General features: G+C 34.6%; 4 protein-coding genes across 4 annotated transcripts in view; 3 read left to right on the forward strand and 1 right to left on the reverse strand.

The window, feature by feature from the left end:
- The window catches only part of LOC129801374 (GTP-binding protein REM 2), a 59,795-nt gene extending 54,886 nt beyond the window's left edge, over positions 1-4,909 (forward strand). Inside the window, exons 8-9 of the mRNA XM_055846327.1 lie at positions 715-848; positions 975-4,909. Coding sequence (XP_055702302.1) covers positions 715-848; positions 975-1,118 — 278 coding nt within the window. The 3' untranslated portion in view covers positions 1,119-4,909. The remainder of the gene's footprint in view (positions 1-714; positions 849-974) is intronic.
- Positions 4,910-9,704: 4,795 nt separating this feature from the next.
- LOC129801377 (tRNA-splicing endonuclease subunit Sen54) lies at positions 9,705-10,955 on the forward strand. Its single transcript, XM_055846331.1, has 3 exons — positions 9,705-9,841; positions 9,902-10,738; positions 10,811-10,955. The coding sequence occupies exons 1-3, from the start codon at positions 9,810-9,812 to the stop codon at positions 10,941-10,943; spliced, it is 1,002 nt and encodes a 333-aa protein (XP_055702306.1). The 5' UTR covers positions 9,705-9,809; the 3' UTR covers positions 10,944-10,955.
- Positions 10,956-13,205: 2,250 nt separating this feature from the next.
- LOC129801376 (THO complex subunit 6) lies at positions 13,206-15,365 on the forward strand. The gene is made up of 3 exons (XM_055846329.1): positions 13,206-14,287; positions 14,354-14,755; positions 14,815-15,365. Exons 1-3 carry the CDS (start codon positions 14,175-14,177, stop codon positions 15,311-15,313), a joined length of 1,014 nt encoding a protein of 337 aa, XP_055702304.1. The 5' UTR covers positions 13,206-14,174; the 3' UTR covers positions 15,314-15,365.
- Positions 15,311-22,915, reverse strand: LOC129801375 (uncharacterized). The gene is made up of 5 exons (XM_055846328.1): positions 22,657-22,915; positions 22,360-22,470; positions 21,651-22,255; positions 21,365-21,591; positions 15,311-15,919 (listed from the first exon to the last, which is right to left on the reverse strand). Exons 3-5 carry the CDS (start codon positions 22,065-22,067, stop codon positions 15,379-15,381), a joined length of 1,185 nt encoding a protein of 394 aa, XP_055702303.1. The 5' UTR covers positions 22,068-22,255; positions 22,360-22,470; positions 22,657-22,915; the 3' UTR covers positions 15,311-15,378.
- Positions 22,916-23,071: the final 156 nt, after the last annotated feature.

Genomic DNA, 23,071 nt, shown 5'->3' on the forward strand with positions numbered 1-23,071 from the left:
AAATGTTATGAATTACACTATATTCAAGCTATTTACGTTCAGCTTTCAGCTGGTTTTTCTTTGATATGGTTAGTACAGCACATTTTCCATATATTAATTTATTATCTCAGAATTTCATATTTACAACACTGAGAGAAATCCGAAAAAGTTAAAATAACATTCCGGAAATGTTAATTTTACTCTGCAGTATTGACCTGAAATCGATGTAAATATTACCCTTTTTAGGTGTATTGGGGGTTAAAGTTACCCTTTTTCATGTTAATTTTACCCTAAAAAAGGTGTAAAATTAACATTAAAAAATGTTGATATATTTTTACACCTAAAAAGTGTTAAAGTTATGAGGAAAAAAGTTAATCGCACCCTCTTTTTTCTCAATGAAAAGTTATGTAATGCCTAAAACTGCCCAGGCTTCTCCCTAATTATATTAAAGATTTAATTTCCTATAGGGACAAGAGTGAAGATGTGGGAGTGATGAAAAAGCAAGGGATTATTATATTCAATGCTCACTCCTTGAATTCGCGCAATAAAGTGCACTGAAAAATTTTCAAGTATTGCAAAAAAATTCAATTAATTACAATATAAAGAAGTTTTATAAGGATACACATCAATGGGAAAGTTCAGAGAGCAAATAAAAAGTCTTAAAATTTATTCAAGTCACACAAATTCGACTGAATTACTTCAACTTGTGCTTTTACAGTTCTCTTTTTCTTTCAGACGGAAAATGTTTGGCATGCACTTTCCGTGCTAAATTCATAGAAGTCTCCGTGGGCATCAATCACAATGTAGATGAATTACTGGCGGGTACATTGACACAGATTCGTTTGAAAAGAGAACACAGTTTAATTCAGGTGAGCATCCTCAGGAAAATTACAGGCTATTTGCTTGAAAAGAGTCATTAGAGCACATTTTTGCATCAAACTGAATATCTCGGAAGCGTATGCAAGTCGTTCATTTTGCCATAAAATTGGTTTCAGGGGTCACGAGAAGGGTCTTCGCCTCATTGGTACAAATCCCGTAGTGTTATGAGAGCCAGCATGAAAGCTCGTCAGATGATTACATGGATCCTGGGAAAGGAGGATTCAAAGTTCAAAAATTGCGAAAATCTTCAAATTCTGTAAACAGGACCCATATGATAAGGAAAAAATATTTATATGAAAAATCTAACTTAAGACCTACCACTATTAAATGTTAACACCATAAAATTCTTACATTGGGTTAAGGAACAAAGAAGGGTAAATTAAATTATATCTAGAGAAAAAGAAAACGATAAAAGTAATTGTGAAATGTGGACGATATACATTAAGAGAATATGTGTACTAGTTCTTGTGTGTTACAATCCTGATATGGTCAGAGGTTATTGCGTTAAAACCATCTCTAATTCTTCCACTTGTTTAACACAATGCGAGAGAAAAGAATAACGGTCAAATCATTGTTGTTGGGAGAGAATGTTGGATTAGAATTAGACCAAAAGTAATAAGATCCACGTAGAATTTTCATGTCTATATATGAAACTTTTCCCATTTTCCCTCGTCAATATTTGACACGATTTCTTCATCCTCCCTTTGCTATATTATATGCATACTTCCATACCTAAGTAATATAATTTATTTGTACCTTTTTTTATCAGTCTTCTTCAAAATAGTCATAAATATACTCTTACAGATTCACATGAAATTATTCAATATTTCCATCATTCATTTCCACATCTTATACAGTTTCCCCCCTTTTTTTTCTTTTCAAATCAGTAACATTCCTTCCAATCAACTCTTTTATTTCAACAATAGAAACAGAATCATAAAAATGGATTGAATTGAATTTGAGATATGAATAGAAAATATATTTAAATTTATTCCCTCTGTTTTTTATGCGATTTTTAAAGTACTCATGAGAATTTAATCAAAAAAGAATTGCAAACAAGAGACCAATTTTGAGCACAAGGTTTCCCAATTTAATGCTATTACTTCTTGCTATCTATCATGCTTACTGACAAAGATTATGGCGAGATTAGCTTATTGCATTGTATACACAACGTCCCATGCACAAAGGGATGAGAGCCACAATGACTAGACTCAGATAAAGAGCATAAAGAGCTATAAATTATTTAATAAGATTTTTTATACCCAACACTTAGTACTTTGCAGTTTCATACAGAACTGAAATTGCAATTTGCCAAAAGATTCATTTTATTTCCTTAACAGCACAGTAAAAAAATGTGTAAAATTTCACTACTGCAAAATCGACCATTTTAGTTGTTTAATTTAAAAATGTTTAAAAAATATACAATAATTTGGTAATTTATTGTCACTTGATTGAAAATTACCACTATTATAGTCATTATATAGTTAAAAAAAAATTTCAACAACGTTATTTAATTTGAAAGTGTGTAAAATTTTAACACTATAATAGTGTGAAATCGGATAAATTAATTATTTAATTGCGATCTGTGTAAAATAGTCATAAAAAATTTACAACTATGTTTTGTAATTTAAAACTGTTGAAAAATTCTAAAAATTCCCACTATTATAGTATGATTACAGTTTTTCACATTATTATAGTGTGAAAAAATACACAACTTTATGGTATTTTTTGTCACATGGTCAAAAATTAATATTATTATAGTTTGATCATAATTTTTCACACTATTATAGTGTGAAGCCTTGTTTATTTCAACCAGATTTGTTGAATTTTTAAACAAAAGTTGTTGAATTTTTATACAAAAGTTGTTGAATTTTGAGACAAAAGTTGTTGAATTTTTAAACAAAAGTTGTGTAAAAATTGTTGAATTTCCAATTAAGACTTATACTTCAGTCGAGATGCTTTTTATTGGGCAAAAGTCATATAGAACATCAAATATTTATATGCATAATAGGTATATCGTGAAGATCCGAGCATGAGATGTAAATCATTTCGGATTATGGGGGATCCCGAGTATAGGAAAAACTAATAAAAATGTCTAAAAAGGCAAAAAAAAATCAAAATCTTCGAAATGAAAGGAAAATTCAACAATAAACAGAATTCAACAATTTTTAAATTCAACAATTCCAAATTCAACATCTTGAAAATCAACAACTTTAAATTAAACAATTTTAAATTAAACACTTTTTCCAAATTTAACACTATAATAGTGGTGTGAAAGGTTACACACTATAATAGTGTTAATTTTTTTTACTGTGAGTCTCTTTATACAATTATACACCACAAAGTATTTAATTTCCTCTTAAGAGTTAATATTGTATAATTGCTTCAAGCGACATTGACTCGAATCTTGACTTCCAAAACTTCACAAAATATTCTTGATCCTTTTTGGGTGAAAATTCATAAGGGTTGAAATGGATAAAATAATTGTGAAGAAATAGGGCAAAGTTGTGGCATTTATTGCTCTGGTGAGAAGGTCATGGAAAAAGTCATGGCAGAAGTTCAGTGTCTAAGAATTCATCTTTACAAAATTAAAAGATGTTATAAAAGATGTAATGGAATATTTGAGAGTGAGTGAGATATTTATTCAAGTGCCTTTCCCACCTAATTTTCTTCAATTTACATTTTTTTTTTAAATTAAAAGTTTAATCAGCAAGAGAGCGACCAAATTGAATTGTGTGCACCAGCTGAAAATGACACTAGGAATTGAATTACTGAGGAAAATATACTTTGCATACAGTCTTCAAATCGATATTGAAGCTATTTTCTCGGGAACTTTTATTGACATCCTTTTTGATTATCTCATCATTCTTTCACTCGCCTCTTCAGCTCATTACCTCATTGAATTACTAAGTGAAGAGCAAGATGGAACTTATGGTGTTTCCCCATTAAAGTTTTCCCCGAGATTTCAGCTTTTACGACAACCCAGATGCGGATCTTTAAGCTTTATACTCTTTGACGAAAATATACCTATACCCCAGGAAAAATCCAGGAGATGAGAGTGAGTGAATTTTTCCCTCGAGAAATTGTATTTGAGATAGTTTCATGCACGAAATTCATTCGCATAATATGATGAATAAAAAATGCTCTTAAGGAAAGAACTATTTTTTTTTCCAGTGACTCTATCAACATCTCTGCCTTTTATTCATCATGTAATATCATGTTAAGCTTCTCTACCTTCAAAGTATTTTGGTATTTCGGGAAAAGACTGCTATAAAAGTAGAAGGAAATGCTCGATAGACATTTTCTGCACAAAAATTGACTCATTTTTCCAGTCACATTTTTTGCTCTGTTGAGTTTCAATAAGATTTTTATACATGTGGTTGGCTTTTTCTATAAAAAAAAACACACTAAATTGTATATCTCACAGCTGTTTTTTCTGTAAAAAAAAAAGTATTTCCGTGATATGACTCGATAAGCCAAAAATTGCTATACATACTTTCACTTATGTAAATATTTCAGCTATTCAGAGTAGGTAATATCCTATAGATAAAATCATTTCAATGTGTTAACTAGTTTTTCCTGTACCATGAAAAAAGTAAAAAAAAAAAACAACAAAAAAACTACGTTGAAGGAGATAAAATAACACTTCATAAATAATTCGTAATTGTTCTATTGCCGTGATAACTCTATAAAATAGATAGTGTTAAAGAAAACATTTGTGAGGAAAGTGTGAATGAAGAAATTTTCTCATAAAAATAAAATTCAGAAAGAGAATTTTTGAGATAAATATTAAATCGAAATTTTGCATATTCTTATCCAAAAAAATTATCGTTCACAAATTCCCTTGTGTGAATGAAATCGCGCCAAAAGCTATCAACAGAAAAATTGTATGGAATTTTCTGCAATTTTCACCCCAAAAGAAAACAAACATTGTTATTAGAGAAAATAAAAAAAAAGAAACACATAGCATATGAGAAAGAATACGAGTAACATATGTAAATGACGTGATTTGACAATATTGAATAAAAATCAATGTGAATTGGGAGGAGAACCTGACAATCTTTTTCTTCATTCCCATCCCTGACCCTTGGCCAATCAACCCTAAGCACCTGAAAAAGAACAGAGAAAATTGTACTGAAAGGCCAAAAAGTCCACAGGACACAGCATAGGTAGGAGGTCAAAGGAGATGAAGGTGCAGAGGTCAAAAAAAAATTGTTCAACTTGTATTTATTGTGACATTTTACAAACATACGAACCAAGTGTTCTACATGGACCAAAAATATACTCGAGGAGAAAGGAGTAGAGTGGATGAACAAGAGCTTACCTATTCCAAAAGGGTAAAAAGTTATAGATGAAAGTAATATCACACAGGACGAATGGAATGTGATCTTCAAAGAATATTTTCGTGCTGCTGAGAATTTAAATCAATCTCAATGACTTTTCACTTTCTTGGACAATCGAAAACGGCAAAGAAAAGAAATAAGCAATTTCAATAAACTCGTCAATTGATAAGCTTTTCAATATTTATAACACAGTATATTGTATTTCATTCCCCAACTTCTAGACTAGGCGTTCTCTTTTATTTCACACAATAACATACTGCGAAAAGGTTTCGATTTATTTTACAATATGAGCTTCAATTTTCATTCTATATTTTAAATAAAATGTTTATTGAAAGAATTATTTGACCCTTTTTGAAGTACAAATTTATTTTCATGAGCTCATGTACAAAAAAAATCAGACAGATAGAAGCTGAAAGAAGAAGGGACGGCAAAGTGATTCGCACTTCGCAGGATACTTGCCAAATTATTAAAATTGACTGGTACATAAAAAAAAATAAATAAAAAATTATATTTTAAAATAAAAAATGAAAAAAACAATGTTTTACTAAAACGGTATCTCAGGGAATGATGTGTGGAACAATATAGGATGAACCTATTGAATCTCAGCCAGATCACTAAATTTAAAATCACTATTAAAAACAAGCTCTAATTTTGCTCAATAATATTTCATTTTATCTTTAAATAGGGTAAATTAAGCTAATTCAAAACCTGCTTCAAATGGAAATTTTTCGCTACTCCAAATGGAAACGTCCCTGTTTTCATGATAAATACAGTACTAAATTACTATATTCATATATTTTCTATACCACAGTTACATTATTTAGTTAATTTTGCTCTAAAATAAAGCGAAAATCCATTCATATTCATAAATTTTAATTTGTAAATTTCTCAGAAAAATTAAAAGTGTATCTTTTCACCATCGAATTTTTCATCGATCGACCATGTTTTCCAATGAAAAACACAATAAAGTGACTGTTGTTTTGGTTAAATTAAGTTCTAATCTTTATCGTTAACGGAACCTGAAGTTTTCAAATGAAATAATTACCTATTTTGTGAACAAAAAGGGTTTTTCTGAAGTGTCTGCAAATGCTTCAATAGGAAACCCTGGAAATATGATTTTTTTTTGGAGAGATTTTCTTATTCTTTTAGATGGGAAATGAGAAAAGACCAAGAATAAGAATAAATCCTACCCTCAAGAGCAACTCTACAAGGTTTTGGAAGCCTTTCGTCGCGGTTTCACTTACACTGTTTGTCTCCAATTAGAAACATTTCCTTGTCTCCATTTGGATTAATTTGTTTCCAATAGAAGCATTTTACACTCGTGTATTTTTCTTGTATTTAAGAAGTTTTCAAATTATATCTATAGAATTTTCACTGAACAGTAATATTTTAGAAGAGTCAAGGAGCAAATTTATATAATTCTCTTCAGAAAAAGTATGAACTTATTGCGTTGAATCTTCTGTCAAAGTTATAGCGTCTGGAAATGGTTTTGAATTAGGACATTTACCTTACACACAGAAGAATATGCGTTTTTGGTAAAAAGATTTTTTTATCTTCAATGGAATTCAAGCATGATAACATGATTACATTATGGAACCCAAAAAATAATAGAGCAAGAGCTTTACTTGACCATTGGTGATATGTTGCCGAATATTCTCTAGTAGTTCAATAAGAAAATTTAATTGAAATGGTTTGTAAAGGTTTGGATTACCATGATGGCCGATGGCTACTGTTTTGAACCATCAACATCAAACTCCAATACGTGTCAAGTAATTGTTTTAAAAGGATCTCTAGAACAGTGGGCACTCAAACATTTGGATAAGAGGCAGTGGACATTCCTACAGTCTTAAACAGCATTTTTTTTATCCATTTCAAACGTACAATGTATTCCATTAAATAATAAGGTCTTATTCCTATGGAAAATCATTCAGGAAGTATACAAGACTTTTATTATCTTAACACTGACTGAGTCAATCCAGAAAGATAGATCGGAGATTTGCAATGGATTCACAAATTTTGAATATTTTTCTTCACATTAAAAATTCGTCTTCAAATTAACCCATTAAGGACGATTGGATCACCAGTGATCCATTTTTATCATAGTACGATACTACCCTCTATTTTGGACTTCCCTCGTACTTAAGGGGGATCCCCTGACAAGGTGAAAAGTGATCTATATTTTTTATTACTTAAATAGATAGATAAACTAACTAAGAATATACCATAAAAATTTCAGAAGCCAATTTTGAAGTATTTCCGATAATGCAGAGACGAAAGCAAAGAAGCGCCGGCTTCGTCCAGATTTCCAAGCGCTCAGGAGAACATCCAAAACTTTGAAGGGCGTTTTCTCCACTCCTCACTTTTACAAATTCTTCAAATTATGGCGGAAAATATTAAGAAAGGGGTGGCAAAGCGTCCCAGACTTTGCGAAATGATCAAACTCGTGACTTAGATGCTATACCGCAAAAGTACTTTCGCATCATTTACCGTTTACGGGTCCTCAACCGACTTGAACCGATTCATAAATCTCTCAAAAGATCCCCCAAAATAGTTTTAAAAGTAATAGAATTGATTTTCAGATAAACATTTTTCATCGGATATGAACCGGTTCATTACCTATTCAAAAGCGATTGGAACCGGTTTAGTTTTGTCGAAAATTCCAAGACATTATTTTCAACGACCCCAAACATGATCACATTCGCTTGATAAATGTGCTCTCTAGTGCCTTTTTAACCTTTTACCTTGAAAAACGGTAATTAGGAATGATTCTACGATATTTTCGTATATGGATAATCTCCTGGATAATTCGCCTGGATAATCTAAAATATATCCAAAAATGAAGAAAGAAAATCGCACGACGCGTTTTCGAGCAATCCCAAAAAAACATAGTTTTGGAGGGAAAGGGAAGGGGTGGGGGGAAATGAGGAGCATGTTAACGATCCTTGGGTCGAGTTATGGGGGGGTCCCCCGAAGGTCCCAAGTCGCTATCTCTAACCGTTTGGTCTCTATACTGCTCTCTCCGTAGAGTTTGAGTAGTAAAAAAGCTAGGGAGAGGTGGGGCTACTTTGAGCTGTGGGCTCAAAAAGCAAATGGCGGGCATTGGCGGGATAACCTTACATTTGACCTCTAGATTTTTGCGGATGAGAGTACCCATAAAGTTTAAACAAGTTTTTTGAAAATTTAAGAAAAAAATGTTTTTCAAATTTATGTAATCTGTAATTGTTAGTTATCATACTTATTGACCCCGAGAGGTTTTTCCTTATTCTGGTCTAGAAATATCAAAAAGTCACAATATCTGCAAGGAAGCAGAAAATCGAAAATTCACGATTTTTGACCAAGAATATCTTAGCTCAGGAGTTAATTGGGATCCTGCAAAAAATATCCTAAATTTGGACATCCTTATAGGTTGTAATCATACACAAGAATAGGATTTTTATCGATTCTAGATAGTCTAAAAAAAATTTTTGTTTCCATGGGTACCCAGTATCCCAAAGGAGACGAAAGAGTTAAAGGATTATTGGAACTGCCTGACCCTCCCCTATATACCACATTTAATTGTATTATTATGTTGTATGAGACAACATCCCGAAAGTATTAAATTAATTCTTTTATTAGTCATCAGCACAATATATTTTTGAACGATAAATTTAGATTGAAATACTTGGAACAAGAAAATCGCGAAATTTATTAGTTTTGACGGTCTTATTTACACCAAAAAGCTTTAGAAATTACTGGAAAACATGAGATTGCTGTCATAAGCAAGTCACATGGAAATTTACTTACAAACTGCGTGCAAAAAGTGAGAAAATATTTACTACTTTTGTTGTTACGAAGATTATTATTCTCTCATAATATGTAACAACACATATAATGGGCAAAAAATCTGCAATTATGTGCGAGAACCACCTCAAAAGTTCATGATGAAATCCTTCAGTTGCTGTTTCTGCCTTACTTGCACACTTTCCCATGGCGAATTGGTCATTTATCGTGACATCTTGACCCCTTCAGCGAGTGATAAGAGATCACAAGACATTGTCTGTCTGAGCTTGTCTCTCGGGCACACTTAAACCAATCACATTCAGCAGTTTATTCAGTACAATTCGTGCCTTCAACATGGCTAAATCGAACAAAATTTTCTTTGTGATACTTGTGATAGTCCTACTAGACGTACTTAATACTGGTAATGTTTTTAGACTAACTTAAATCTTTTAATTGAAGTGCTACATTAAATATTGTGCCTCAATTCCAGGATACTCAATTCCTATCCAGGGAACTTCATTAACTCAAAGACCATTGGGATTCGCGCCAAGAAAATTTTGCATTCCTCACAGCACCTTCCTAGATGACTGCAATTGGTGCAAATGCAATGAACATGGAAATCATTTCACCTGTACCACCGAAAGATGTGGAAATAGACCTAGAGCAAAATCCTACGGTTGAATAAACGGTATCTTTTCAAATATTTATTTGTCTTTTCCTCTACTCACCACCAGGATTCTCACAGACTTCCGCTCTTTTGACGTTACAGAAATGGCGCGCAGTGGTTTTTAACCTCAAAAATTGTGAAAAATCTGTGTAAGTGCTGTGTGTGCAAAAATTATTAAAATTATGCAAAATTCACGAAAATTTCTACTACTTGAGTAAGTATAAACAATAATTACGTCTTAGTATTTCCCATGACATTGAAATTTGCCCGATAGAGCTGTTGATTTGGTGAGGAAATCAAATGAAATTGTATCATCATTGTGCACTGGACCAAAGAAGAACTTTCCGGATAGAACCGACCATGAAAAGGCCATACTCAAAGACTTACATGATAAATTGAGAGATATCCTCTGTTCCGAACGCGTAGGCACTGAAAATATACGGTCCATTGGAGATTACAATAATTCCATTGGAAAAATTCATTTGAGAAAAATCTCTGGGAGTTTGCAATCCTTTGGTCAGACAAACGAAATGAATGAGACATTTTTGGAGACGTACGAAGCTCTGTACCTTCTGGAAATGAATCGCCTTATTGTATATTACAATTCAGTAGTTGTATCCTTGGAACAAGCATATGAAATCTTCCTAAACAACAAAGAGGGCGATTTATCACTTGAGGAATATTTTGTTTTTTCTACACTCAATAAAGTCGGATACATTCTAAAGAAGTTTAATCCGAATACCATTTATAATCAAGAAAAAGACAATGTTGACACACCAGAAGATTGCACCAGGAGTAAAAGAAAAAACATGGAAATTGAAGCTGGTTCTTCTAAGAAATTAAAATCCGATCTTTCTCTTCAAAGTCACAGTGAAGAAAGTATCATTAAAGATTTAATTGATCAGTCAATTTATGAAGAATCAATTGAAGAAAAATGTAGGAACATTTTTGCTTCCCTTAACGTGATAAAATTATCATCCGGAGAGGTATTGTTAGCCAAAAAGAAGAAAAGAAACACAGCATTGCAATACAACTTTGACTTGTACAATCCTCGGAAAATTTACAAAAAATCTCATCCACCTTATCCTGATTATCGCATATCGTTATTGAGGTAAGAAGAATTCAGTAAAAGTAGTACAAAAAGTTTAGAAAAGTCAATGACCTATTGAAATTTCACTACCAGGTTTAATCAAAATTGTCCGGATCGAGACGAATTATTGGAATTGTACAACAGCCATGAGATTAAATGCCCCATAATAGCTGTTTACATTGACAACCATCTCAAAATGACGGGATTTATTTACAAATTTTCATGAATCATCACTATCTAGCATGATATTGAATATTTTATATTTTCCTTATCGCGAAGTGAACTTGTCCTTTGTTAACGGTCAAGATTTCGAAAATATTGTGCAAGACCCAGCAAACCTAGCAATAAAAAGTTTTATGTCGTGAATGCAGCACGTACTACTAACGTACTACAAACACCACAAAAACGTCATACGGGGTGATTCTACATTGAAATACATTTTCAAACTTAATGCAATTTAACTCTACAAAATAAATAAAATAATTGTAAGGCCTAAGGTAAAGTGATATAAGTTGGGCATAGTGTTACAAGTTGGACAATTCGCCGGTACAAGTTGGGCATGGCTTTTTTCTTGATAAATACAGTACAAAATTTGTTTTTAAGCACAAGGAACCAAAGTATAAAACTAAAGTATTAAAAATATACAAATAAAATTAAGTATACTAAATTTATCAAGAAAAAAAGCCCTGTCCATATTGTACCACTTTACCCTAGATTCCTTTAGAAATATGCGAAAAATCGTATATCAATGCAGACGTCAAAGTAGTTCTACCTCGACCTATATTTTAGCGAACATGAATTGTCTTAAGGGGTTTTGTATGCCACGGAAACTACGAAATAAAAAAATAATAATTTAAGCTCTTAAGCATATCGACGGCTCCATTCCATACTATGCTAAGTCGACTTAGCTTTATATTAATCCGAGAGATATGTTGTTTCTGGGACCGAGATCTACAACTGGTGAAAATTTGGTGGTCATCCGTCGTCCGGGTAACGAGATATTCAATTTTTTCGAAAAAAAAATTACACAGGCAACATAGGAAATCGCCAACTTAAATGGCTCTCCTGAAAAGTTGTCATTCTGAGATAGCATAGTATGGAATGGAACCGTCGATATGTAAATGCACTATATGTTACTTATATTTTCTGAAATTTTCTATTAAAAATTTAGTCATTAAGACTTGTTTTTCCGAGATTTTTTTGAAAAAAAAACTTACTTTGCAGTGGATAAGATTACACAGAGTGTAGATTCATGTGAAGTTAAAAAAAACACAAATATTTTCTGTTAGCAGAAGAGTTAAACTAATACTTCAGCGGAGTGTTTTTACTTTCATTCAACATACTACAATATCATAGAAATTGCTTCATAAACACCGAGAATATTGTCCGGTCAAGTTATTTTCATTTATAACTCGAGTTCAAGTACAGCGAGAGTACACTACAACCCATCATTGGAAAGGTCTCGAGCTCGACCTGAGCTACAACATATTAAAATTTCATCAAAATTGAAAATGCAAGTTTCGAGATATTCGGTATCAAATTCGAATAATTTTAACTTTGATTAAAACGGATTAAGTTGGGGTGCCAAAAGAGTTGTAGCATTTAACGAGTGCTTTCCAAATAACTATTTTTTTTTACAAAATTTGTCAATTAGAACCGGATATATGGCCATTTGAAAATTAAATTTTCGAACCCTTATAAGTCGAAGGGCTTAAGTTTTTTTTAATTGAAATCCCTTAGGCCCAGCTATAACATAATAAAATTTGACACCCACCCATGCTATTGTTATATACGAAATATAACAATGAAATTTATGAAATGCTCCCTAAAATATTATAGCAAAGTACTGTATAAAAAGACTGAAAAAGTCCAGTTTGTTCTCTTTCGCCTCCTAGTGATTAAATATGCGACATCATCAACCTAATAAAAGTCTTTTGTGATAATTCCAATTGAGTATTTTAATGTCGCATATCAACCATAACGGCTGAGGAAATAAAATTTGGAGATGTTACAAAATGGCGGAATCATCAATCCGATATTTAACCTTTGCCGAAATCCGTTTGTCGATATCTTTTTCGTTCTCTCGCCAGAAGCGTTTGTACTATGTAGAATCGGCGGGACGGTCACGAAAATCGGTTCTTTTCGGGTATGATAGTCGTGATCTATGAGAATTATCCCTTTAAGGACGATTGGGTCACCGGAGACCTAAAAATTAATTTTTCCTGAGGCCTTCTAAAATTCTAATTATTTTTGTTATGTTTTGCTCAAAAAAATCCGAAAGTGTTTTTTTCTGACCCCATTTTTTGACTCTCGTCCTTAATGGTCTCTACACACTAGAGCAGACCTGTGCTCGTTAAAAGTCGTGTAGTATCGGAAATTTTGTGTTGATAGTTCTAATGGAAATTGCAGATAGCCGTGCTGGTAATACTAATCCCGCTTATTCACGGTGCTATGATGAATATTTTTGCGCCAAAAAGACATAAAAGAAAGAAAAACTCATAAAAATAAATTTCTTCTTGATATCTTTGTCGGAAGACGGATAGCCGTTCACTAAACACGTTTTTACTTGAATCTTGCGAAATTATAAAGAAATTTAAAGAAAATATCATTTCAAATGACAAGCTTCCTAAATCGCGCGCAGTTCAACTCTAGAGAGAGATAGAGACACAAATAACTCACTTGACAAACATCTGGCGGCGCTGCGGTTGCAAAAAATCTCTGAAATGCGACAAAATATTTTCTTCTCTTGTTTATGCTTATTAGCAGGTCTTGTACCTTCTCGTAATACGTACTTTTGCATTACTTATTAATCAAAATAGTGTTATACAAAAGGGTTTTTCTCAAATCTATCCTGAATTTTGAGACACCTAAGATGAATATGAGCCATATGAGCCTTCCAGCTTAAAATTTCTTCCCAATGTTTTTATTGTAATATAGACAATTATTCACAATTAACCCAAATAACTGTAATCAACTAAATTATAAAGAGGATTTTTTTGTGAAAATGACTTAACTTTAAGGAATTAAGCAATTTTCACATTAAAAACCTCTCATTTTCTCTACGTGAATTTTCGCGGCATTTCGAAGAATCCCAACTGGCACCACCAAATTCACTTCGGCTTTTATTTTAGCTCAGGCCTGCACTAGAGAACTTTATGTCCATATTGAAGCAAATTACCTACCCTTCGCTTTCCTCAATATGGACATAAATTTCTCTAGTGTGAGAATCTCAGCTAAGAGGGTCGTTAAAAAAATTATCTACTGAAACGCATTGGTTTGCATTATTAGTAGCACTAACGCTTTCGGTATTCGGTACCATAAAGATCGTAAATTACTTAGCCACTGGGATTGATGAGGGGAGGCGCGCGTAGTCACGCCAGTCAGGTCGGGTTCATTTGTTTATCTCGCAGAAAAGCCGTATTTTTTGTAGAAAAATCTTGAAAATCTCACTGCTGTTATGGGAGTCGACAAACGCAGAAAGCTGTACAACACTGTTCAATCCCAGACCTTCTCATCATGCGGAAATTTTCTGTTTGCCGGCAATAATTTCGGTGACGTATTTGTTTTTAGGTTAGAGAATGCTTTGATGTTTTTTCCCGGAAATTTGTTGTGATAAATTTGTTTACTGTGTGTCAGTATTCCAGATATTGCGGAAATCCCAAATGATGAGGATATTCTACACAAAGCAGCACCGTCCCTGGAGCCAATTCAAGTGTTCAGGGTGACTGATAGTGGGCATGTTGAGAGTCTGGCTTTCTTCAAGGACTTCCTCATTGTGGGAATTCCTGGAGAAATTCAAGGGTATCAATGGTGTGAGAGCAGCAAGAGAATCAAGAAGAAGCTATGGGAAATTAGGATACCGACTGGACAGGATACCATGGAAGCGATAGATGTCAATTGTTTGTGGCTAAATGAGGAGAATGATGAGATTTATCTAGGATGCGGTGATTCCAAAATTTTGGGCCTCAATCTCGATAGTGGGCAATTTTTTCGCACTTTCATGGGTCACAAGGATTACATACATTCCTTGCATGGATTGTGAGTAAAAAGAATCTGGGGAGATCTCAGGAAAAAGCCTTTAAATTTTTTTTCTGCAGGGACAATCGTTTATACTCAGCTTCAGAAGATGGAAGTGTTAAATTTTGGGATTTGAGGCAGAAAAAATCTACTGGATTCGTAGAACCTTACAAGAATCCTGACCTTTTGCGACAGCCAATGGGAAAATGGGTGGGAAGTGTAGCTTGTACGGAGAACTTCTTCATTTGCGGCGGTGGACCTAAAGCCTCGCTCTGGCACACAAGAACAAATGAATGCACAACAATCTTTCCCTTTCCGGGAGCCGTTCATGTGTCTGGTTTTATCGATGATACTGTTCTCTTAGCCGGTCAGAATCCCAATGTCGTCCAATACAGTCTCAATGGGGATTTATCAGCTGAAATTCCTGTTTCAAGCCCGGCAACTTACTCCGTTATTTGGCAAACAACTCCAACAAAGCTGATGTCCATTGCTGGGGCTCACAATGAGATCGATATCTGCCTGAATTTCAACTACAAGGATATTGTCTTGAAGCTGTACACAAAGGAGGGAAACGAATGAGTCATATTGATTTATTCTATACACATGATTACATAATGAATTATGATGAAAAGTCAGTCTTTCACTCAGAGAAATCCATGTCCGGCAACTTCGGCGGGAATATAGCCTTCACCGCCTTCTCGGGTTTTAACAAAGAACCACTGGCGACAGGAATTCTTATCCCTGTACTCCTTGCACGCCAGCAGCGTTACTACATCCCCTTTCCGGACACTCACGGAATCCGACATGTAGTTCTCTCGCACGGCCAGGAGAGTCTCTCTCAAGAGCAGGGGCGATTTTATTTGACCTAGTGTTGGTCCTCGGCGTGGTTTGGGCAACAGAGACACATACTCGTCATGGATATTAGCTTTTGGGGCGCACAAGAGGGGCGAAATCTTCAGAGGAGCAGGCTTCTCGTGAAGTTTCGGCTGACTAGTTGCCCGCAAGAAGAGAGCATCCACTTGCTTCTCCCCGCAAGATTTCGAGCGACGTGATCGAGGTGTTCGTGCTCCCTCTGATCTTGTTCCGCGCATTTGCAGTTCCTTCTCACTGTCCGTCATGTTCCCACCGCTGGGCTTCGGAAAGATATCCCCATTCGTCTCCCAACAGGCTGGCGGCTTTGAGGATCTACGAAAAAATATTAAAACATAAGGTAAGTCAATTATTATTAACCCATTTAGTCAATGTACCACAAATACTTGAGATAGAATGTTCATATTTTGGGATTAATTTTCTACAGATTAATAGATGAATTTTTTGAAAAGAAAAAAATTATTGGGGCGCGGGGAGCCCCTGTCTAACACACGTCTTTACGGTCACTAAATTTAAATTCTGTGCATTAATTCATTACACACTCTATTGCGTTAGATTAGATAGAGTAACTATCCAAGAAAACAAATTGGCAACTAGAATTCAAATCGGGAAAGAGGATGAAGACCAATTTTAACAAATTCGACGGGATATCGAATTTTCAGTTCGCCATTTTGACCAAAAAATTTTGCATGACCTTCCGCGAAGCAAGAATACAATAACAAAATCTATTAACATCTCTGTCGGACGATTTTCCTAAGTAATTGAAGAACTAAAATTACTAAAAAATCCATTCCCGACAGCAATTCGCATAAAAATTTCCCAGGAATAAAATCATCTAAAATTACTCAATTTGCGTATGATGTATAATACCATGGTAAGGAATGCGTTAAACTTAAAACTTAGGGGAGGGGAGGGACAGTTCAATGAATATAACAAAATATTCATTTCATATTTTATTTCTCAATTTTCTTATAAAAACTTTTATAATCAAGTGAAGACTCTAAAACTGTCTAAATACACTACATGACTGATTATATTTAAATGTACTTCCGAAATAATTGTTAATATATCTCTCATGGAGCCGAACAGTTACCAACGGCTAGGCTCTAGTATCTTGCGATTGGCATTTGCTCCTTTTACCCCAGTGGACTTTAATGGGACATTTGTAATTATTGAAATGAACAAAAAAGGGACAGATAATCCTAACCGGCTTATGTAGGTGAGATTCTTAACGTGAGCTAACTCGGAGTGCATGCAAATTCGATTTAGAGCTGAAGTTGGGAGACGCCATTCAGTTATCTTGAATCAAATTCGTGAAATTATACAAATTTTGTATTTAAACCAAAATATCAAGGATTTGGATGAACTGGCACAAAAGTAATATATGGGTGAAATGTAGACCAGAATGTTCTCTATAATTTTTCCATAGAACATGATCTCATCGATTACTTAGAAGCCAAGATAATCGAGGTTTTTTGTTTCTTAACTCGTTTTTTCATCCATAGTGCCCCAAGTAGTCATTTGTTGAACTTCATATATCAAAGAATTGTTGTATTTTGTGGGACTTTCCATTTAAACCCCTATTTTAAGTGTCTTGGTGGAGTAGAGGCAGTCAAATTGGCATCTGAGTGATTTCAAAGCGTTATTATGGGAAAAATCAATTTTTTCACACTTAAACGGTAAAATCTGAGTGATAGCGTAGTCTGAGTGGAAAATGATGTATGGACTAAATGTAGAGACAAATGTGCTCTACAATCATGTCGAAGTAATCATCAAAATCGGTTCAGCGACAGTCGAGATAATTGAGGTTATGTGATATTGAAATTGGTTTTTCGACTGTGGCGCCCCTGGTGTTGGTCCCACGAAGTTCAAATATTCTAGAAAGTTGTAGCATTTGGTGAGATCTTTCGTTTAAGCCCTCATTAATCAAAATCGGTCACATAGAACCGGAGATATGATTTTTTGAATTTTGTGAAATTTGACCCCTCATAGCTCCGATCCTATTGTAACCACAGCGAACCCACACCACTTTTTGTAAACTTCACAGCCTAGTCTACAACACTCTAAAATTTGAATAACTTGCGCAAAAGAATTTTTGAGAAAAATGAGTTTGAATTTTGATGAATTTTGACGCTATAGCATCGCCACCTGTGGTGACTTTTTGAACTTCCATCTGAAAGTGTTCATCGAGACGAAACCAAAAACCCAAAATTTAGGTCAAAATGTTAATTAGAACCGGAGATAGAGGCCGGTCAATATCCGAAATTTGACCCCTTATAGCTCGGGTCAGGGATTATTGATCGACTTAAGTATTTTTTTGTTTGATAGGTATAATCTGCGGCTACAACATACTAAAGTTTCAGCCCGATGCACAAAGGAATTTTTGAATTATTTAACTTAGAAAATTGAAAAATTAAAAAAAGCGGTGGTTTTATGAACTAAGCTCCAAAGAGCGGCCGGCCGGGAACGTAACTTAGCCACCCATATATTCTGGATCAGGAAGTGATGAAACACATTTTGGCCAAATTTGAGCTCAATCGGACGACATGAAATTTTGTTAGGATTATAGTAGGTGAGATTATTAAGAATCTCACCTAATACACGAGTGTAAAATGCTTCTATTGGAAACAAATTAATCCAAATGGAGACAAGGGAGTGGTCTTCACCGAACGGATCTACCTTGTCTAATCGGTGAAGACCATGTGCAAGTATTACAATTAAAGAAAAGCTTACGAGCAGTTGGGGGCAAAGTCATCCGTATGTACGGTAGTGATTGCGAATATAGTAAGTTGCCGTTGAATCATTCCTATTAACGATTTTCAAGGTCAAAGGTTAAAAAGGTTCTAGAGAGCGCATTTATCAACCGAATCGTATCAAGTTTGGGTTCGTTGGAAAGGTCTTGGAATTCTGAACAAGCCTGGACTGATAAGAAATTTTTATGCGAAAATATATTCAATTCTAAAGTATTTTAGGCATTTTGGGCAATGTTTTGAATGATTTGTACTTAAATCGATTCAATGTGAATCGGTTCAAATCGGTTGAGAACCTGTAAATAGTAAATGATGCGAAAGTAGTTTTAAGGTATAGTACCTGAGTCACAAGTTCGAGCACTTCGCAAAGGCTGGGACGCTTTTCCACCCCTTTTATTTACAAATGACATGGTTCAAAATTTTCTGAACTTCTTTTCGATATGATTTAATTTTATAATATTATATTCTAAAATTGTTTAACCCTCACCTAAATTCTAAAATTAGTCATTGAATGTTGACAATTTTGTTTTACAAGTTCTTGTAAAAAAAGTCAACTGAATTTAACAATATTTTTAACCAAATATTAGGTAAAAAAAAGTTAAACTATATGTTCACTGCGTGAGCAACCCCTTTTTTAAATTCCAAGGCAAATCTCTTACCTTGAAAATTCCTAATAAAACAAATAGAGGTGAACAGCACTTAGGGAGAGGTAAAAACTAAAAATTTTCCAACAGTGATATTTTCGGTAATGACAGCTGCGTTGATTGAAAGCATTTATTATTTTTTCCTTGTGAAAAAAGTATTTTAAATCCAAAGGTTTAATTAAAAGTTAATTAGCGAAAAGGTGACCCAGTTAGTGCATGCTGACTTATTTCAGTATTATCATTATTTTATAAATTTTCTTTAATATTTTTGATAATTTTTTTATATCGACCACTCAGAATATAAGTCGAACAACTCGATTTTTTAGAAAAATCGTGTTATTCGCTTTTCGAATACTTCTTTATTCCCTCTACCTTCCTTGTGAATATTATACATAAAAGATAATTATTTTCAAAGTTATAGAGATTTTAAATATCAAAAATCCTATACTCTGCATGTAAAATCTCAACTTCAAATCGCTCTCCTGTAAAATTTGCCTAGTGCGAGTTATTCGTTTCTTATTCTGAGTGATCGATATTATGTTTCTGAATGAAACAGTGAATAATTCAATGGATTTAGAAGAAGAAAAAATAATTTCATCAGTCCAAAAACAAGCGTTTAAGTAGCAATCTTCGGAAAACGATCCAGTTACTCCACCTTACTATATTTAGGATTTTTTCGAAATTAAATACGTGGCCCTATAGGGGAATTCTGAAACAGTATGACAATGTCCTATGACAAATTTAAGGATTGTTATGTGGTTAATTCGAAAGAACTAATGAAATATCCATAAATTACTAATAGCTTCATAGAGCTCTTAGGGCTCTTAGTAATGATCTTTTGATGATCACTACGCTTTAATGTTGTCCTGGTCCCGAATTTTACCAAGTAAATTTGTCATATGAAATTGTCATACTGTTACAGAATTCCCCTTCTGGATAGTTTAAACATTCCACCCAAAAACCCGTTTAAATACTTAAAAATGCATTTTGTGCAACGTCAAAAAATCCATAAAACGATTTTACATTCAAAGTGAATGATTTTTAGTTTTTTTTGGAAAGCTCATAAGATTCAACAAAAGGCCTTTCAAAAGCCAAGGCAATTTTTTTAGTTAAAAATGAACTTAAGATGAGCTAAAACTCGTTCTTGAATTATTTTTATTTTATGCTTTTTTTTAATGTTTCAAATATCGTGAGGATAACAACATCGGCCCTTGTAAATGGTAAATTAAAGAAATATCTATAGTTCACATTTTTCAATGAAACTATTTTATGAAAGCTCTTTTGGGCCATTGAATTTTTTCTTTTGGTTTAGAAGAAGTATAGAAAAGGCAAACTGGGAAAAGTGGACCGAGTTAATGTACACCATATGACACAGTTTATCACAAATGGATTATTTTTGAATAGAAAATAATTACATAACGAAAAGAAAAACTCCATTGAAAACCGTAAAACTAACAACAAATTCCTGTTTAACCGATACAAGTTTTTTTCGAAACAACTCACTCAAGTTGGTCAAAACGTATATCTCTTGTAAAGGAACTATTTTAGAACTTATTTTTTCCAAAATACTAGCTGAAATCTGAAAATTTGTAACCATGTAATTTAGTTAACCATGTAATTTGAAACCATGAAAACTATCTATGGTAAAAATTTAGAGCCACGGTTTACTTCATCTAGAAAGATACCGATTTTTTAAATTTTTGACTTGTCACATTTTGCCCCAAGTGACCCTTAATGCAGAATCAATTTAACCCATTCAGTCAATGTACCAGAAATACTTGAGATAGAATGTTCATATTTTGGGATTAATTTCCTACAGGTTAATAGATGATTTTTTTGAAAAGAAACAATTTTTATCCATTATGGGGGCGCGGGGAGCCGCCCTCAAACACGGGTCTTAACGGTCACTGAATTTAAATTTTGTTCAATAATTCGCTACAAACTCTATTGATTTAGATAGAGTAACTATCCAAGAAAGCAAATTGGCAATTAGAATCCAAATCTGGAAAGAGGAAAGAGGCCAATTTTAACAAATTCGACGGGATGTCGCATTTTCCGTCCGCCATTTTGAGCAAAATTTTTGCATGACTTCACGTGAAGCGCGAAAAGAACAACAAAATGTATTTCCCTGTCGGACTATTTTTCCCAAGTAATTGAAGAACTAAAGTAACTAAAAATCCATTCCCGACAGAAGTTTGAGTATCAGTTGCCCAGGAATAAATCATCTAAAATCACTTAATTTGCGTATGATGTATAATACCATGGTAAGGAATGGGTTAACATAATATTATATAAGGTAAGGAATATATCGAAGTAAACTCTATTTCCGTTTGGCTTGTAAAATCATATATATGACTTTAACTCACCTTACTGTGGGGAGTATCCCAAGAGGGAGGCATGAAGTGTAGTTAACGTAGCCTTCTTCAGCATGCGGTGTCTGGACATACAGCCAATTTTGATTTTTAAACACTGCATTTACGACCATTCCCAATGGAAGCGGGATTTCAAGCTGATATCCACCAGATCGAGTTTGGTAGAGGGTACTGGCCTCAGACAGAACCACTGGGATATTCCCAGGTGATGAGAGAGAGCACTGTATGGATGTGATTTACTGAACAAATCTGGCTTTGTTTTGGGTGGGAACACACTCACCTTGGATAGGAAGTCATCAACGTTGGTGATTTCGTATCCAAAACGTGGACAGCGGTTTCTGTCTCGTCTCTTACGATGCCTATGACGCCGGTTGGTTTGAGTTGGGGCAAAAAGTGTTGGTTCTGAGCGTGTGTTCTTGAGACCACCACCCTCAAGGAGTCTCTCACTGGCAATCAAGCTGGATTTACTATTGCCACTGACGGAGGTTTTGTCAGATTCGGCGCACATCTTTCGATCACTTTCTGTCCCATTGGCATATTTCTCGCTGAAAAGTCGTTCGCCGCGTGACTTCTTCCGATGCTGATGGTGTTTTCCCGCGCGATGCTCTGTGGAGGGAGTAGTGGACTGGGCCTGGTGATCTCGGAGGACCCATGTGAGGGATATTCGGGGCCGACGAAGACTCACGTTTTGACCCATGACCTCTCGGCGGGGCGCTATTGGGTGTCTGGGGGAGGGTTTTGCCGCGTCCGCAACGAAACACGACAATTGCGATACACGCTCACGCACATCTTCAATCTCTTCATACACATCCGACCAAGCACTTGGGGAGTGTGTCACTTCTGGGCAACTTCTCACGAGATCCGGTACAAAACGGGCGTTCTTAGCTGCAGATAAGCAATTTAACAATTTAAATATAAGCACTCAGAACTGCCTTTTGTCTTCATTTTCCGACACACTCTCCTTAAGATTGTCCCGGAATTTAAGGTACCTGCTACGATTGGATGCTTGATGGCTTCATTATCGGATGAGTCGGTCGAGGAGTCGTCAGAAGCGAAGATAATATTTTTTGTCGTCGGCAACGCAGGCAAGGGCCGATTGACTTTCAATAACAAAAAAAAAAAGAAGAAGTGAAGATAACAATTGAACTAGAGCACAAATTTCACTGAAGCTGAGAAATTCCCATTAAGATTGATTTATCTTTCACACTCTTTTCACTTGAGAAAATCTCTCAGGCAAACGAATTTATGCTTCCGCGGATGAAGACTTGGATTTAAATATACGATACCACAAAATCGTCTTCGTGAGTAGCAGCAACTTAAGAAAATACCACCAGATGCAACCTGCTAGAGATTGCGAATCACGATAGAGAGTTTGATTGATACACAAGAATGACGACAATTGCTATCTCTTCATCCTCTTTCCGTTGCAGTTTCGCGCAAATGATACACCATTTGGGTGGGGGCGGGTATTTTTTTTTTAAAATTATTTCTGAACACACAAGATATCAATCCTTCGCTGAGAAATTTCACCAAACCACTAAACACATTCCAATAAAATGATGTCGAATTGAGTCTCACGAGAAATTCCCGCGCATTTTTGTGATCCACCCGCGTGAGCGTCTGCGAGGCAACTGAGGAGTGGTGTGAAGATATTTCTTCAATCATGCGTTGGATGATCCATACGGATCCCCGAGCTCGTTT

Source organism: Phlebotomus papatasi, chromosome 2, assembly GCF_024763615.1.
Source record: "Phlebotomus papatasi isolate M1 chromosome 2, Ppap_2.1, whole genome shotgun sequence".
NCBI classification, from domain to species: domain Eukaryota; kingdom Metazoa; phylum Arthropoda; class Insecta; order Diptera; family Psychodidae; genus Phlebotomus; species Phlebotomus papatasi.

Bases quoted from the DNA above. Each gene is read 5' to 3' on its own strand.
- LOC129801376 (XM_055846329.1), top strand. From the start codon at position 14,175: ATGGGAGTCGACAAACGCAGAAAGCTGTACAACACTGTTCAATCCCAG. The intron at 14,288-14,353 runs GTTAGAGAATGC...ACTGTGTGTCAG, and splicing joins GGTGACGTATTTGTTTTTAG to TATTCCAGATATTGCGGAAA. The intron at 14,756-14,814 runs GTGAGTAAAAAG...TTTTTTCTGCAG, and splicing joins ATACATTCCTTGCATGGATT to GGACAATCGTTTATACTCAG.
- LOC129801375 (XM_055846328.1), bottom strand. From the start codon at position 22,067: ATGGGTCAAAACGTGAGTCTTCGTCGGCCCCGAATATCCCTCACATGG. The intron at 21,592-21,650 runs GTGAGTGTGTTC...ACATCCATACAG, and splicing joins TTGATGACTTCCTATCCAAG to TGCTCTCTCTCATCACCTGG. The intron at 15,920-21,364 runs GTGAGTTAAAGT...ATTTTTTCGTAG, and splicing joins GGGATACTCCCCACAGTAAG to ATCCTCAAAGCCGCCAGCCT.
- LOC129801377 (XM_055846331.1), top strand. From the start codon at position 9,810: ATGCAAAATTCACGAAAATTTCTACTACTTGA. The intron at 9,842-9,901 runs GTAAGTATAAAC...TTTGCCCGATAG, and splicing joins CGAAAATTTCTACTACTTGA to AGCTGTTGATTTGGTGAGGA. The intron at 10,739-10,810 runs GTAAGAAGAATT...TTTCACTACCAG, and splicing joins TATCGCATATCGTTATTGAG to GTTTAATCAAAATTGTCCGG.